The sequence below is a fragment of the Acomys russatus genome, chromosome 7 (assembly GCF_903995435.1).
Source record: "Acomys russatus chromosome 7, mAcoRus1.1, whole genome shotgun sequence".
In the NCBI taxonomy this organism is placed as follows: Eukaryota; Metazoa; Chordata; class Mammalia; order Rodentia; family Muridae; genus Acomys; species Acomys russatus.
Genome location: NC_067143.1, coordinates 4982675 through 4999972, shown reverse-complemented (window position 1 = coordinate 4999972; position 17298 = coordinate 4982675). Strand labels below are relative to the sequence as shown.

Sequence of the window (17298 nt, the reverse complement as noted above, 5' to 3'; positions counted from 1 at the left end):
CACCCCCCTCCCCAACCACTCTACCCCTTCCCCCACCCCGTCTCAAAGCCTGTGTATCCCTGGCCTCAGATTTTCCTATGTCCCCTTAGCCATCTGACACCCTCCAAAGGTGAACCTCACTTTTGTGGGATCTTGGAAAGATGTCATTATGTCCCAAATTTTCAGTGACCCCACTGGGAAATGTACCACCACTCAAAAGAATCTCTGAACGCCTGTGTTCTTGGTGACCAGTTACCACCCCCACAGCCTCCAGGGAGTTGAAGTTGGTTTTTGCCAGGGTCCCCCAACAGACCTAGTCCTTCTGGGAGCCAGTGGGCGTGGCTTCTGGGGAGGGCCGCGGGATGCTTTGGCCTTAATGCTTCTTCCTACCTACTTCCACAGCTACGAGCATCTCTGAGCCATGCAGCCCTTCAGCCCTCTCCTCCTCCTCCTCCTCCCCTTTCTCCTTGATAGTCTGGGGTCCCGGGCAGCTCCCTCAGCATCTCTACCTGTGGACTCCGACCTCCAGGGCACAGCCCAGCCCTCTGGGATGCCCACTGGTGCTGTAGAAAATTCTCCTAGAGATGAACCTTCCCCAGGGTACCCTGCACCCACCCCTCCTGAGCCCTCCAAGACACCACCCTCAGCTTCCCCTGACATCACCATAAAAAGCTTGCTTGAGACCCCTGGCTCCAACCTTTCAAATTCTCCAGAGACTCCCACGCCTGAGCAGCTTACCACCTCAGGAGCAAAGTCTCAGGGCTTTTCATGGATGAGCCTTTCCACAGCAGCACTCCCCAAATCTCCTGAGACCCCCAAGCCTGATCTCTCTGGACCTTCCCAGTCTGGATTGCCTGAAACCCCAAAACCTAATCCTTCCAAATCATCCCTCCCAGACTCCCCTGACCCGACACCAACTGCACACCACGAATCCCCTAAAATCCCTGAAGGAGATACCCCCAAACACTCACCTGGTGAAGGGCCAAAGAGACCAAGTCCTAGCCCCACCCAACTCCTCAGCTCCAAATCCCTGGAGACCCATGACCCTGGCACCACCAGAAACCTAAGTTCTGCATTGCCAGCACCCACCCACCCTGACCCTGCACACCCTCCCCAGTCAGCACTTCTCATGGCCCACAGCTCCAACCCCACTGACATACCCACGACCTACAACCAAAACGCAACAGGGATGGCTGTGACCGCTGCCTTGGAAGTCACCACTAGTCTTCCCACCCAAACAACAACCCTGTGGGAGGAAGCCACCACTCCCAGTGAGCCAGGCTTTAGTCCCACCCCAGAAGCCCCTGCTGCCACCCCAGCTGCCACCACTGGCTTGTCCACCTCAGATTTCCTAGGGACCAAAGAGCTGAGCGTGCCCCAGAGCTCAGGCCCCAAGGGGCCAGCTCTCCCTCCTCCCTCAGCACGGATTGCAGGGCCCCCTGCTCCTCTAGAGCCCTCCAATCAGGTTGCCATGCCTCAGGCCCCTCAGAGACACAGCCGAGGAGAGACGGTCAATACTATCATCGTGGTGGAGCATGTGAAGGAGACTGGTGAGGGGCCTGGATCTCAAAGAAGAGGACTGGGTCTGAGGGAGGAGGTCTGGGTCTGGACCCTGGGTCTGAGGGAGGAGGGCTGGGTCTGAGGGAATAGGGCTGGGTCTGAGGGAGGAGGGCTGGGTGTGGACCCTGGGTCTGAGGGAGGAGGGCTGGGTGTGGACCCTGGGTCTGAGGGAGGAGGGCTGGGTGTGGACCCTGGGTCTGAAGGAGGAGGGCTGGGTCTGAGGGAGGAGGGCTGGGTCTGAGGGAGGAGGGCTGGGTGTGGACCCCTGGGTCTGAGGGAGGAGGGCTGGGTCTGGACCCTGGGTCTGAGGGAGGAGGGCTGGGTCTGGACCCTGGGTCTGAGGGAGGAAGGCTGGGTGTGGACCCCTGGGTCTGAGGGAGGAGGCTGGATCTGGACTCTGGGTCTGAGGGAGGAGGGCTGGGTCTGGACCTGTGGATCTGAGAGAGGGGGCTGGGTTTGGACCTCAGGTCTGAGGAAGGAGGCCCTCAGCTCAGCCAACTGTGTCATCCTCAGGTGTGACTCTGGTCAGCCGCCCCAGAGGCTCGGTCGGAGGGGCTCTATGCCTGTTTTTCGCGGGGACAGGGATGCTAATTGGTGTCTTCCTGCTGTTGTGGTGTCTCTACCGCCGGGCCTCCAGACACAGGTCCTTTGCACACCACCGGCTCCAGGACAGTGGGGATGAACCAGGTGAGTGCTTGCTTGCCGTGGGCGGACCTTATCCCGGCTTCACAGGGGCCTTAGGACATTCCTCTAAAGAACAAAAATCCCTGTCCGAGGTAAGTATAAGGCTTGACCCCACCACGGGCTGGTCCAGCCCCCTATACCTGAATTCTTCCTCTGCCCTCACCCCCACTTCCTCTTCCTCCACTGAGATAGGATCTCATTACATATCCCAGATTCCCAACACACACACACACACACTACACACGCAGGCATACACACATACATGCACACACATTCATACACGCACGTGCGCACACACAAAACACGCACGCACACATACACATACCATACGCGCACGTGCAAACACACTTACACACATACATGCACGCACGCACGCATCCTCACACCCTCTCCAAACCCTCCTCAGCTCCCTCAAGCCCTGCCTAGTTCTCCACACACCCCCACAAAACCCTCACGCCGCCCCCCAGCCCGCAGGGACATTACACGCCCTCTCATTGGCCAGCTGCCTGACCCGCTCACCCCGTCCCCTCTCCTCTTCGCCCTTGCAGTCCTGCACCTGGATGCCCCGAAGGACCCGCTGGACCTCTACTTCTACGCCCCGGATGTGTGGGTGCCCTCGCACATCGCCACGCAGCAGCCACCTCCCACGCCCCCGCTGCCGCCCAAGCTGCCCCCTCCGCCCCGCGGGCCGCAGCGCCTGGAAGCCCTGTCGCCCGCCGCGCTGGCCCCCAACTTTGTCTGAGATGGCACCGCAGGCCCGGCCGACCCAGCTTCAGCGCCTCAAGGCCCCAGAGCCACGCAGAGCTTCCCAATAAACGGCCTCGGTCCCTAGTCTTGCACTCGAGTGCTTGATGGAGGGGGAGAGCCGGGGCCTGGTTGGGCGTGGGCGGCAGGTAGCGGGGCTGAGGGGCGCAGGCAGGAGGGCGCCATCTGCAGCCCCCCTGGGAGGGAGGGAGGGAGGGCTTGGTCTGGACCCTGCTCCCCCACTCTTGTGACCCGCATCAGGTGATGACCTAATCCGTACACCAAAGCGTTTATTGGGAGTGGGACGGGGCAGGGCAGGAGTTACGTCACAGACAGACACCAAGACACATCCCTGCCCAGGAACGACCCCCTTCTCCCAGCCCCCTCCCTTCCCTGGGATTCTATAACTCCACTCACATTCCTTCCCCAGATGTCTGTGAGGGGGAGCACCCCCAGATTTGGAGTCATTTAGCCCCTGAGGGACACAACACATGGCCACTGAGAAACCGAGGGCAGTGTGGAACCACCCAGGAGAATAAAGTGCAAGGATTTAGGGGGAGGGGGGAGATCCTGAAACCACCACAAGGGGGGGGGGGTGAGAAGCGGTGGCCCTGAGCCACTGAATTAATAATAGCCTTGAGCAGCCACTACTTAGACCTGAAAACTGAGTCAGAAAAAAGAGCACAGGGTGAGCGGAGCCATTCCGGCCATTTCCCTGGACGTTGTACTAAGCTAAGGACAAGGTCCGGCAAAGTGTGCTGGTGAGGGGAGGAGGGCAGTAAGGAGTGGGGAGACTTGAAATCACCATTTTCCCTCAGAAACGCTGGTGAGAATCGGCCCCAAGAATGGCGGGGTTGATGGTTGGTTGAACCAACTTGGGAAGTGCAAAATGGTTAGGCGAGCCTTGGAACTAGAATTTTTCTGAGTTGGGGACCACCTGAATAATCACGGGGGGGGGGAGGGTAGCCTGAGCATCCCTGGGGTCCTAGGAAAAGGGGTGAAACCTCAAAACCACAAGACAGAGGTTGAACTGTCCATCCAAATAAAGCCCTGAAAGAGATTTGAAACCACACAGGCAGAACAAGCGGAGAACAACTTTCAGGGGTGCTTGGGTATCCTCGAAGCTGCCTAGTGTGCAGCTTCACCCCCGAGAGAGCAGTTGAGAAGGAAAGAGGGGGCTGGCTGGACAGCACTGGGAACAAGGGCAGATTTGCATCTTAAGCCTGAGGCCGGACAGAGAGGACTGGGGTTCCCCCACACTGCCGCTCAGGCCGGAGGTGTGTCCAGTGAGGTCCCGGAAACTGCCTGTCGGTGGGAGGCACGTGGTCAGTAGTCCCGGACAGGGGGTGGGGGCCTCGGAGGCTGGACTGTGCTGTGTGTGGCCCCGTAGGACGGAGGAGGCGCGGGGGGCGCCCCCGGGGGCTCAGCCTCGTCTTCCATGTCACTTTCGTCGCTGCCAGCCAGCTGGTCGTGGCCGACAAAAGCCGCACTTCTCCTCGCTCATCTCCTCCGGCTCCGCCCACGGCTGCTTCTCTCCCGAAGCAAAGACCCCATAGAAGATGACACCCCCATAGTGCACCAGGGAGGCGATGAGGAACACGTACTGCCACTCCTCCCGGGTCTGGGGGGGGGGGCAGACAAGGAAGAAGGTCAAAAGAGGGACGGAGGGAAGCACACCTTTCATCCCAGGGACTGTGCAGGGTGGCACGGGATGACGCTGCCTTCGAAAAGATGGCTCGGCGGCAGCGGCGGCAAAGGGGTCTGACTGCTTTTGCAGAAGGACCGAGTTCAGATCCCAGCACCCACACCAGGCGGCTCACAGTGACCTCCGGCCTCTGTGGTCTGGGAATTCACATGCACAGACACACAAGTTAACACTAGCAGGAGGCCAATGTGGGAGGGCACGCTCAGGAAGCAGAGGTAGGTGGATCTCTGTGAGTGCAGGGCCAGCCTGGTCTACAGAGTGAGATTCTGACTTAGAAAATAGCATTGGTGAGATGGTGCTGCCAAGCCTGACGACATTTGCGTTCTATCCCTGGGGCTCGTGAGATGGAGAGAGGAACCCAACAGCTGGACCCTGACCTCTACACACATTCCGTGGCACAAATTAGCTCACACACATTAAGTTAGTAAAAATTAAATTAATAAAATTAGATTTTAAAAAAGAGATAAAAGAAAATCTGAGTTTAAGGCCAGCCTGGTCTACAGAGTGAGTTCCAGAATAGCCAGGACTACACAGAGAAACCCTGTCTCAAAAGAAAAGGGGGGGAGGGGCAGGCTGGAGAGATGGCTCAGAGGTTAAGAGCACTGACTGCTTTTCCAGAGGTCCTGAGTTCAATTCCCAGCAACCACATGGTGGCTCACAACACAACCATCTAGAATGAGATCTGATGCCTTCTTCGTGCCTGCAGGTATACATGCAGGCAGACATTGTATATGTAATAAATAAATCTTTTTTTAAAAAAGGAAAAAGAAAAGGAGGGAAGGGGGAAAGGAGAGATAAAAGAAAGGGAGAGGGAATTTGGGAGATGACTCAGCAGTTAAGAGCACTGTCTGACCTTCCAGAGGTCCTGAATTCAATTCCCAGCAACCATATGTTGGCTCACAACTATCTACACTGGGATCTGATGCCCTCTTCTGGCCAGCAGGTGTACATACACATAAATAAATAAATAATAAAATAATATACATAAATAAATACTTTTTTTAATGAAAGGGAAACTCATGGTGGCGCAAGCCTTTAATCCCAGCACTCGGGAGGCAGAAGCAGGCGGATCGCTGTGAGTTTGAGGCCAGCCTGGTCTACAAAAAGAGTCCAGGACAGCTAAGGCTACACAGAGGAACCCTGTCTCAAAAAACCAAAAAATGAAAAAAAGAAAAAAAGGGGGGGGGGAGAAGGAACAAGGGATACCTGGAAGGTTCCAGGCACTCATTGGGAAAAGTGTGCTAACCTTGTGCTTTGTCATTGCACCCACGATGATGGGGCACACCATCCCAGACAGTGTGCCCACGCCATTGGAGATACCCATCAAGATGCTGGCATAACGAGGGGCGATGTCCAAATGGTTCACGTTAAACCCTGGTGGGGTATCAAGTCGGCAGATGTCACATCAAGTCCCCAACTCAAGTAACCCACTGCAGTGCCACACCCACCCCATCCCCTGGTTTTGTTTTGCTTTTTGAGACACTCATTTTTCAAAAATGTGTATTTACTAATGTGTATGCCTGTGTGGGGGTATGCACATGTGAGTGCAGTGTCCATAGAGTCCAGAAGAGGGTGCCCAGTCCACTAGAGCTGGAGCCATGAGCAGTAGGGTAGATGCGGGGAACCAAATTCAGGTCCTTTAGAGTTGTTGTTTTGAGACAGGGTTTCTCTGTGTAGCCTTGGCTGTCCTATACTCACTTTGTAGACCAGGTTGGCCTTGAACTCACAGTGCTCCGCCTGCCTCTGCCTCCCGAGAGCTGGGATTAAAGGTGTGCGCCACCACACCCAACATGGCAAGCAAGAGTATTTTAACTACAGAGCCGGAGTCATCTCTCTAGGTCCCGAGACGCCTATTACAGAACCTGAGCTGACTACAATAGCCCCAAGCTGACCGTCTGGATTCTCACCAGAGATGGCAAAGCCGCTGAAGCCCACAGCCAGGACTAGAAAGGAGATGGCCACGCCCTTGGAGTGTGAGTATCCGACCACCAGCAGCAGTGTGGCTTCCATTCCGAAACCTGAAGAGGACCATGTCTCCCAAGTGCCCACTGTGACCCCTTCTGCCCAGCCCGGACCTGCAGTGGACCTCACTCTGGTCCCACCAAACCGGAGTGGGTCCTGCTTCCCCAAGACTCAACCCCATCCATGGCCTTTGGCTGATCAGCCTCAAAAGGGCCGACTGTGGTCCCACCTTCTAACTAGGTGACACTTAGACACAACACCCCACCTCTGGACCCTCAAAACTCACTTCTCCGTCACTATCACCTAAGGAGGCCTGAGACCCCACTCACGACTCCATCTCTCCTGATGGCCACTCGCACAGCCTGGTGTTCCCACAGTCCTACCCATGACCGGTTTCCTTAAAACCTGTTATAGCCTGATCTACTTAGGTCCCCCATCCACAGTGCTCCCCAATCCCCGCCACTCCCATCCTAGTTTAAGTCTGATTCCAGCTAGCCTCGTGAAGGCCCCAACCCTCAAATTCAGTGTCTTCTCTACACCACCGGGTCTGGTGGTCTCGAAACCTGACTTTGTGAAACTGTAGCGCACTGCCCTAACTCACTGAGGTTGCGTCTGGTCGGCCCCGCCCTCGGCCCCGCCCACCAGACACTCCCCTGTGTGGCTGGGGTTGGGTCTGGTCGGCCCCGCCCTCGGCCCCGCCCCGCCCCCGCCCACCAGACCCCTGTGTGGTCGGCTCCACCTGGCCCCACCAGCTCACCCCCGCAGTTCATCAACTTTCGCACGTTGGTGGTGGACATTATACGGCGACTGCGCAGAAAGTCGGCGATCTGGCCCCCGATGGGTACGATGATGGTCATGACCAGGTGAGGCAGCGCCGACACCAGGCCCACCTGTGAGAGCAGGGGAATGGGCAGCCAGCCACTCCCTTTGGGTGACCACCGCGACCTCCTCCTCCATGCCAGCCTAGGGGACGCAGGCAGTCTCTCCCTCACCCTCACTGAGTCCCGTACTCCTGCACCCCCACCTTGCTGATCTCAAAGCCGAACACTTCTTCAAAGTAGGCAGGCTGGGAGATGAGGAGCAGGTAGAAGGTCCAGCTGCGGCAAAAGTTGGCCACGATGATGGCGTAGACCGGCATGGACGTGAAAAAGCGCCTCCAGGGCGTGTTAAACTTCTGTGGGCGGAGTGGACAGGAGAGGAGAGCAGACCATGCTAAGACAGATACAGAGCCTGGGAACTTCCTGTCCATAAGCCATACATTTTCTCGTGAGGACTTAGGAATTCTAAAAATCCAGTTTTAAGGTCCCATTCATTGAAAGGATTAAGGCTAGGGTCCTGACTCCCCAGAGGTTCCTTGGATTTCAGATGTTGCCCCCATGGTAACCCATAAATGGTGAGCCCTGTAAAATGTCTATTCCATCACTACACAAGGTCTAGCCATACCCACAGCAATATTTTTGTTTGTTGGTGTTTTACAGGGTCTCTCTGTGTAGCCTTGGCTGTCCTGGACTCGCTTTGTAGACCAGGCTGGCCTCAAACTCACAGAGATCCTCCTGCCTCTGCCTCCCTGAGTGCTGGGATTACAGGCGTGCGCCACAGTGCCCCACCTCTCCACTGTTTTTAGCAGGCCTCATGAGTGGCTCTAAATCAGTCTACCCTGTACCTGCCGTTCCTAAACCCCATCCCTCCTAATACAGAACCTAGCCCAGCTATTTTCTTCCTTCCTTTCTTCCACCCCCCCGCCCCCCTCTCTCTGTCTCTCTCTGTCTCTCTCTCTCTCTCTGTCTCTCTCTCTCTCTCTCTCTTTAGTAGTGGGAACAGAACCCAGAACTTCCCAGAACTTCATGCATGCTAGGCAAGCATTCTACCGTTGTGCCACATCCACAGCCCCTCACATACTACTGAGCTAAACCTCTAACCCACATTCCAATGTTGAAACAAGGCTTCACTAAACTGCCTAGCCTGGCCTTGAAACTCCTTTTATAGCCTGACCTCGCACTTGCAATCCTCCTGCCTCAGCTCCTCAAGTAGCTGGCTGGCATGCTTTTACCACGTCCCACTTGGCCCCAGCCTTTTGCTCGGCAGTCCTGTCTTCCCTGAGTTTCTGCACAGGTTTGAGCCTGCACAACCCTCTCTCCTCCCCACCCAGACCAACCGTGACAGGGTTCATGAGCTTGGCGCTCTCTCCGATGGCATCCTCGATGTATTTGCGCTCCTCCTCCGAGATGCTGGGGTGCAGTGCAGGTGACTCATAGGAGACGAGCAACCAGAAGAGGTACCAAAAGATCCCAAAGCTGCCTAAGGGGAGTCAGGAGTGGGGTGGGAGTAGGGTGACACTCAGGCTCCCGCAGCCCCGGTTCCACCCAGGACCACACCTCCGAGTGCCTCACCATAGACGTAGAAGACAGAGCTCCACCCTGAATACTGGACCAGGACCCCGGCGAGCGGCATGGCGACCACTGCCCCGGCGTAGGACCCTGAGGAGTCCGAGAAGGTATAGAACAGACCTGTCTTCCCTAGATCTAGGTGAGCAGACCCTCAGCCCTGGAATCTCTGCCACACCTAAGTTGAGGTCACAGCTCACCACCACCCCCTCACACCGGAGCTGGTCCCCAGCCCCTTCCTCTCACCGCAAAAGGCTGTCGTCGCCAGCCGACTCCGTTCTAAGGGAGGGGCCCATTTGCTCCAGATGCCGTGGCAAGCAGGGTATGTGACCCCCTAGGGAGGGAGCACCGAGGTCAACAAGAAGAGGTGGGGTCAGAGAGGGGACACGGGGCTTATGGGACAGTCTTTACCTCCACCAGTCCCTGCAGGATCCTCACGAAGATGACACAGCCATAGTGGACACGGGCTGCTGAGGGGATCAGCATGTTTAGGGTGGATGTAGCCACAATGGCAAAGCCAAAGACCCTGTTGAGAAAGGTTGGAAAAAAGGGAGTCTAGCCATGCCAGAAGTAGTGAGGTGTGCATGTGGTCCTAGCCATCCAGCCTTCCCACTGTTCCTTTGCCCTTTCTGCCCACAGCAGGCCTTGTGGTTCACAGAACTGGAGGCCACCTCTAAGATATACCCACAAACTAGGGCCCTCCCAATTTCCCGGAGCCAAACCCAAGACCACTCCCTCTAGCTGCTCCACACACAGCGGCAGCTTCTGCCACCTTGAGACTCCACTACTGTACCTGTTGGCTGCGAATTTTTGGCAGATAAATCCTCCAGGAATCTGAGTGACAATGTAGCCCCAGAAAAAGGAGCCATGTATGAGGCCGACAGTCTCTGGATCCCAGTTGAACTGGGCTTTCTGCGGGTTAAAATACACATCAAACTAGCTGCCCTCCAGAATCAGCTCTACCAATCAGCACCCACAGACTTAGCACCTCAGCCAATCAGCAACAAGATCCCCCCTCCCTCTGCCCAAACCTGCCAATTAGAGCTCTCCGGAGCTCCGCCCTTCTATGTTGCTAGGGCCTACCCTACCACTTTAGCTATAGGCGCTGCTGCCTAGAAGCCTGGTTCTACTTGCTTGCTTACCTCAGTATCCCCTCCCTGAATATCCCCAAGTGTTGGGGTGACTGCCTCCTGTTTGTGGACAGACCTGTATGGGGTCTAGGCAGGGCCAAGAAGCAGCTAAATTAGGGGTGTTCCTCATTACAATGGAGCAAAGGACAGGGTTTCAGGTAAGCCACAGACCAAACCAAGATTATTATTTTTTTCCTTTTCCCAGTCAGGGACATGGTTTTGTTTTTTTTATATATATATATATAATACACAAGTAAAATAGCATAAATCTAAGCTTGGGCGAGGCTTTAGGTGTGGGCCAGAATTAATCAGGTGGACACAGGCAGAGGTGAATTTGGAAAAGAGCTTGAGATAGCAGTGAAACTATGTAAGTGAAGCCGGGAAGGCAAGCGTGGGGTACATCCGTAAGTGAAAGGGCTAGAAGGTCCAAACTGGATCGTGAGTAGCCAACCTAATGCTGGTGTAATGTGAGCATGGGAAGGAGGCGGAGCTTCCTTTATATCAGGGCGGGGCTGAGAAAGCCAGGAGCAGGGAGTGAGATCTGATCTGTAGGGAGGCTCAGATGGGCAGGGCCAAAGGGTTGTAGCTGGGCAGGATTGCGCGACCTGGCCCAAGGGCCGTGAGCAGGGCTCGCCAGAGCAGCTACCTGCACCACCACGTGGCCCCCACGGTGGGTCGTGCTGTTGTTGACCATGGACACGATGGCCACGCCCAGGTTGCAGCGGATGCCAAAGCTGATGCAGAAACCCAGACCGCTCATGATGGCGATGATGTAGCGGCGAGGGAGGCCAAAGCAGGTGCAGTCCAGCACAGGCGGGTCCCGCGTGTGCGTGGTCACTGGCCGCCCGTCGGCGCTCAGTTCCAGCGTCTCCGCGCCTTCCTGCCGCTTCTCCAGGAGCCTGCGGGGCCGCGAGAAGCAAAGACTCAGCAGTCTAGGCCCCTCCTCCTGGTGACACAGGGGGCCCCCTGGTTTAACCTTGCTTGGCTGCCCTTACTAGGATGCAAGCACCCCTGGACCCGTATTTCCCTCCATCCATCCAAGAGCTCAGATCTGGTTCTCTCTCCTCCCTGTGACACCGGAGTACATGGCAAAACCCACGTCTTTTGCCAGATTCAGAATCCTTTTGCCGGACCCAGAGTCCGAATTCCTTCCAGTCCCAGGAGTCCAGCCACCAGCCTCGACTCTCGGGTCAAGATCTTCAGACACCTTCTCCCTAGCCCTCTCATCTCTCTCCACCAAGGAGCTATAGACCCTACAGTGCCCTTTGAAATCAAAGGGCAGGTTCCTGCAAGCCCCCACCGCAAGGCTCCAAGACTGTCCCCAACCCCCTCCAGCAGATGCAGATCCGAGTCTATTTGAGTCAGCAAAGGTACAAAGGAGAGGCCTGCGCAAAGGTGTCAACAGAGCAGATGCTTCCGAGCCATCTCCGCTATACATATCGACCCCTCCCCCTCTCCCCACCCCCTCTGTGGTAGCCCTGCCCTGCTTCCAGGCCCCAGATGAAGGGCTGAAGTCCAGCTGACGCTGCCTGAAGCCCATTCCCACAGGCGCGGTTTGGGGGAGCCCCTCAGGGGGTGCCGAATCCAGCAGTCTGGCTTAGGCACCCCTGGGGAATCTGGGGTTCAAGACTGTTAGTCTAGGGGGCAGGACGGGGGAGTGATAGCTGGTGTCCTGGCAGGGGACAGATGGCCCTGGTAGGGAGATTGGCGCATTCATTCCCCAGCGTGACTCTCGCCTCCGCCCCGATCTGCATCCAGGATTGAGTCCATGATGATGGATAGAGCTCGAGGAGGGGCTGTATTCCAGCCAGAGCGAGGCTGCTGGAGACCGGGGAACCGGACCAGAAAGGACCAGAGAGGTGGGGAGATCGCTGAGACGGAGAGACAAAGAGCTATTGCGAGTGGGCCAGAAAGCACGCGGAGTAGCCTACTGAAAGGCTAAAGACTCAGACGGAGATACACAGAGAGACAGAGATGGAGAGAGAGGCAGAGACAGAAAGAGACCAAGAGACAGAGACTGAGGAAACTAAGAGAAAGGGAAACAGAGACTCAGGGGTGAGAAAGTAGGAATTATCTGACACTTAAATAAGAGACCCAGATGTGGAGTGAGGGCAGGGGAGAGAGCCTCTTACATTAGAAAATGGAGAAATGAGAGAGAAATGAGACACACGGAGGACAAATGGTCTGAGGGGCCATGATGCGCCTCACGTGTGGGGACATTTTTTTTACGGCGTGGCCCCTCTGAGGTGGCTAGTCAGCCAGGGGATCGGGCTGGTTCCCAGGAAGGGGAGAGAACAGATGGAGGGAGCCTGGGACGGGGGAGGAAAGAACAGACAGACGGCTTGGGGGGAGGGGGCGGAGGACCAAGGAACACAGCCCCACACTGAGACTTAAGGAGGTGGGGAGGGGCAGGGACGAGATGGGGTGGAGGTGGAAGCCAGATACAGATACGGTTGTTCCACACCTGGTAATCCCAGCACTTGTGAGGCTGAGGCAGGAGGATTGCTGCCATTTCAAGACAGAGTGAGACAAGTGAGAGTGGGCAGAGTTGTAGGCCAGCTGGCAGAGTGCCTGCTTAGCATGCAGGCAAGTCTGCGGGTCAGACCCCAGCACTGCGTATGCCAGGTGTACTGTCAGGCAGGTGTAATCACAATCCTCGGGAGGCAGAGGCAGGAGGATCTGAGTTCAAGGTCATCCTTGGCTCCAGAGTGGATCTGAATCCATCCTGGGCTACCCCAGACTTTTTGTCTCAACAAAACAAAACAAGCTGTATGATGGTGCACCCCCTTTTTAATCACAATACTTTAAGGCAGAGGCAGGATCTCTGTGAGTTCCAGGCCAGCCAGGGCTAAACAGCCAGAGCCTGTCTTTAAAAAGGGAAGGAGGGCTGAGGATAGAAAGAGAGAGGGTATAGACAGTACCCAAGGGAAAGAAGAAAGAAAAAGAGGGAAGAGAGCCTAAGAGCTGGGCATCAAAGCCCCGAGGCTAAACAGCATAGGGCATGCTGCCCTCCAAAGAGCATTAGCCTGGAGACAGAGTTTGACCCAGGTTGGTTTCTGATACTTGACTGATTTTTTTTTTTAATATTTATTTATTTATTTATTATGTATACAGTGCTCTGTCTGCATGTACACCAGAGGAGGGCATCAGATCACATTATAGAGGGTTGTAAGCCACCATGTGGTTGCTGGGAATTGAACTCAGGACCTCTGGGAGAGCAGCCAGTGCTCTTACCCTCTGAGCCGTCTCTCCAGCCCCTCCCCCCGCCCCTGAAATTTGATAGTTGTTATTTACATTAGATGTCAGATCTCTCTAAGCCAGGTTTTTCTTTTCTCTTTTGGGGGGGGTGTTGTTTGTTTGTTTGTTTGTTTGTTTTGTTGAGACAGGGTTTCTCTGTGTAGCCCTGGCTGTCCTGGACTCGCTTTGTAGACCAGGCTGGCCTTGAACTCACAGCGATCCACCTGCCTCTGCCTCCCAAGTGCTGGGATTAAAGATGTGTGCCACCATGCTCAGTTTAAGCCCGGCTTTTCAAACAGCATTCTGAATATCACACAAGAGTAGAAAAAAGGCCCGGCACTAACTAGGGACGTCCAAGTGGGGCCTGGTGGTGCAGTGCATGCCTACAACTTCAGCACTAGAGAGACGGGGGCAAGAGGATCAAGAGTTGAAGGGCTAGCCTGGGCTACAGGAGACCTTGTCTCAAAATAGCAGAAGAGTCACAGAGAACCCTCCTCCCCTCTCTGGATGACATCAACCAGGCCAAGGATTTGGTGAGGGGTTATGCACCTTAGGCATAGGTTTTCCCCAAAGGAAGACAATGTCTAAGCTGCTCTCTCAATGCACCCCTGCATCTCTCTCTCTCTCCCAAACCTTGGCAGTTTGCTGGTCTCTTCCTAATCCAGAAACAGTTGTCACAGGTCCAAGGTCACACAGGAGGAAAGCAACATGGGCCCGATCCACTCCTGGCCCAGCCTTGCCCTACCCAGAGCCTGGCTGTAAGAAGCAAGGACCCCTGGCTCCTCTTTGTCCTAAGTCACCTGGCTCACCTGTTCCAAGGAAACCCCTTCTCCCCGCTCCCCCAGGCCAGTACCCCACGGCCAGCACTCCTCATCTCCAGGAACATCTGTAGCTCTTGTTTCCAGCTTGGGAAGGAAAGTGACATGTGTTCAAATGACCTGTGTGAAGTTTGGTCCTCAGCCAATTAGTCGTTGCCCCCCACCCCACCCCCCCTGCCGCTGTCAACAGGAATTCTGGATTCTTGTGTGAAAGTAAATGCTTGCCCCTTCCCCAACTTTCTGCTACTTCTCCTGGCTCTGGGGTCTCTGGGTTCAGACTGGAGACCCAGAGGAGAGGTGAACAGACTGAGGGAGGGGGCCGGAGGGACACCTCCCTCCTGCCGTCACCCCCTCCACCAGCACATCTTTCTCCAGCTCCCCTGACTTCACGCTGGTGTATTTTGAGAAACTCGTGAAAGGAGGCGAGAAAAAAGGGTGGGGAGGGGCTGGGAATTGGAAAACGGAGAGGTGAAGCTGTCTCAGCTACCCCCACCCCCACCCTGCCATCCCCACCGCACCTTCCTGCCTTCCTCTGTCCACCTTCATCCCTCTCAGGTCACTAGAGGGTGGGGCTAACTTTGGGTCCAGGAGGTGAGTACAGCGAGCTGGACTAGCAGACTAACGTTAGACTCGGGTGGCCCAGCCATATGGATGTGACCATGTAAAGGTGGACCTGGGCTGGGTGTGGAGGGAGCAGGGTCTGAGGGCGCCATGCCCACGAGGCCATCTCCTCCCCGCACTGTGCACTGATATTTTTAGGCTTCTCAAGAGCTGAGTAATTTCTCTGACTTGGAGCCAGAGCTGGGGTTGGGGGTGAGAGGCTGGGAGGTGCCCAGGCTACCTCAAGGGACATTGGGGTCACCAGAATCATGGCTCTTGGTGGGAACAAATATCGCCCAGTTCTAGCCTATATCCCTTGGGAAGCCCTTATTACCCCCAAGATTAATTTGGTTTTGTGGCCTGAAACTCTCTTCATGCCCCCCCAACCCAGCCCTGGATGGAACCTGGGATACCCCAGCTTTTCCCTCTCAGCTTAACCCCTCTCAAGGACAAGAACCAGCAGCCCCAATCCGCTTTAGCTCCAGATTAAATGCCTCGAGGGACAGAACCTGAGAAAGAGGAGAGATGGAGAGAGCCAGAGTGGGAAGATAACAGCCCACGGAAACAGAGATGCTGAGAGAGACAGAGATCAACGTGAGGACCAGTGGTCCAGGGAAGAAGAGAGGGAGGGGAGTACGAGAGGCTCAGAGTCAGGACTGCTGGACTGCTAGTGAGCAGAGAGCGCAATGGCTCCTCATGGGGGGCGGGGGGGAGGCGAAGAGGCCCAGAGATAAGTGAGGAGAAGGCAGAGAAGACAGGTGGACAGAGACCCAGAGAATAGGAAGGGATACACAGTCCCAAAGAAAACTCGAGCCCAAGGTGGGGTAAGGTGTAGGGGACAGAGAGAGAGAGAGAGAGAGGAGAGAGAGAGAGAGAGAGAGAGAGAGAGGAGAGAGAGAGAGAGAGAGAGAGAGAGAGAGAGAGAGAGAGAGAGAGAGGAGAGAGAGAGAGGATGGACCAGTCTGTATGGAAGGGCAGCATCGACAGGACGGAATCCTGAACAGATGGATGGGCCTCCCCATATCATGCCAGGGTGTCGCCTCTTCTCCTTCTGTCCGTCTGCTCTCGGGTGCAAAAGGGGCGTCCTCACCCTTCCCCTCCCTGGAACCCCACCAGGCTCACCGGTGCAGCCTCCCCAGGGCGCGCCCCGCTAGCTTCCGAAACTCCTCCTGCCGGAACTCCATGGTGGCTGTGCCCACGCGGGTCCCCTGCCAATCCCCCCGCCCGCGGGCCCGGGCGGCCGCGTCCGGGATCCCCGGGTCCGCCCCGGCCCGGCCCGGCCCCGCAGCTCCGCTCGGGGGGGAACCAGGCTGCAAGTGCCCGCTGCCCAGGGCTGTCGCGGGACTCAGCGTCGGGGGCGGGGCGGGGCATCCACGCCCACCCGGCGAGGCCCCACCCCTCGCAGGCAAGACCCGCCCTCTCCTTCCAGCCAGCTACCTGGAGATATGAGACCAGTCTACTAAGCCCCTTGCCTTGCAGGCTAGACCCTCTCTCTCCAACTCTTCCATCCTTGAGCCTCCACCTGTCCATCTCAAGGCCACGTCCCTGGCTTTGAACTGTGAATTCCCTCGCTTCCCGCTACAATACAGTCCTCAAATTATTCTGCACATCCCAAGCTCTTTGGGTCACTCTTTCCCAGATCTCTCTACTCCTGAGCTCTCTTCCTCGTCTGATCTTTCTCTCTCTCTCTCTCTCTCTCTCTCTCTCTCTCTCTCTCTCTCTCTCTCTCTCTCTCTCTCTCTCTCTCTCTCTGCCTGGTCAATCATCTCTCTGTTTTCTTTTTTTAAAAAAAAAATTTTTTTTTTGAGCTGGGCAGTGTCGGTACACGCCTGTAATCTCAGCATTCAGGAGGAAGAGACAGGGGAATCTCTGTGAGTTCAAGGGCATCCTCGGCTACAGAGTGAGTTCCAGGCCAGCCAAGGCTACACAGAGAAACCCTGTCTCAAAAATAAACAAAAAGATAAGGTTTTGTTTGGTTGCTTGTTTGTTTGTGGAGCTGGTATCACATGTTATTCATCCCAGGACTCGGTTGGCAGAGGCAGGGGGCAATCTCTGAGTTCAAGACCAGCCTGGGGGCTAGAGAGATGGCTCAGCAATTAAGAGCATTGAGTTAGATTCCCAGCAACTACACAGTGGCTCACACCATCTAAATCTGATTACCTCTTCTGGTGTGCATGAAAAACAGAGCATTCATATTCACAAAATAAATAAATAAATCTTTAAAAATAAATAAATAAAAACAGCCTGGGCTAAGCCAGGCGGTGGTGGCGCACGCCTTTAAGCCCAGCCCTCGGGAGGCAGAGGCAGGTGGATCACTGGGAGTTCGAGGCCAGCCTGGTCTACAAAGCGAGTCCAGGACAGTCAAGGCTAACACAGAGAGACCCTGTCTCGAAAAACCAAAAAAAAAAAAACCAACCAGCCTGGGCTACAAAACAAGTCCAGGAGGACAGCCAAGGCTACACACAAAAAAACTCTGTCTTGAAGCCCCTCAAAAA

General features: G+C 55.7%; 2 protein-coding genes across 2 annotated transcripts; one reads left to right on the top strand and one right to left on the bottom strand.

The window, feature by feature from the left end:
- The first annotated feature begins 400 nt into the window (after positions 1-400).
- Gfy (golgi associated olfactory signaling regulator) lies at positions 401-2965 on the top strand. The gene is made up of 3 exons (XM_051149426.1): positions 401-1529; positions 2053-2226; positions 2772-2965. Exons 1-3 carry the CDS (start codon positions 401-403, stop codon positions 2963-2965), a joined length of 1497 nt encoding a protein of 498 aa, XP_051005383.1.
- Positions 2966-3571: 606 nt separating this feature from the next.
- On the bottom strand, positions 3572-16092 carry Slc17a7 (solute carrier family 17 member 7). Its single transcript, XM_051148513.1, is given in 13 exon segments — positions 3572-4449; positions 4451-4588; positions 5919-6046; positions 6580-6690; positions 7392-7524; positions 7659-7808; positions 8790-8932; positions 9025-9111; positions 9265-9352; positions 9430-9544; positions 9812-9930; positions 10795-11047; positions 15926-16092. Coding segments are annotated over 13 exon segments (1683 nt in total). The 5' UTR covers positions 15988-16092; the 3' UTR covers positions 3572-4293.
- Positions 16093-17298: the final 1206 nt, after the last annotated feature.

Excerpts from the sequence above, each read along its gene's own strand:
- Gfy (XM_051149426.1), top strand. The coding sequence starts at position 401 with ATGCAGCCCTTCAGCCCTCTCCTCCTCCTCCTCCTCCCCTTTCTCCTT. Across the intron at positions 1,530-2,052 it reads GGAGCATGTGAAGGAGACTG|GTGTGACTCTGGTCAGCCGC; the intron begins GTGAGGGGCCTG and ends TGTCATCCTCAG. Across the intron at positions 2,227-2,771 it reads GGACAGTGGGGATGAACCAG|TCCTGCACCTGGATGCCCCG; the intron begins GTGAGTGCTTGC and ends TCGCCCTTGCAG.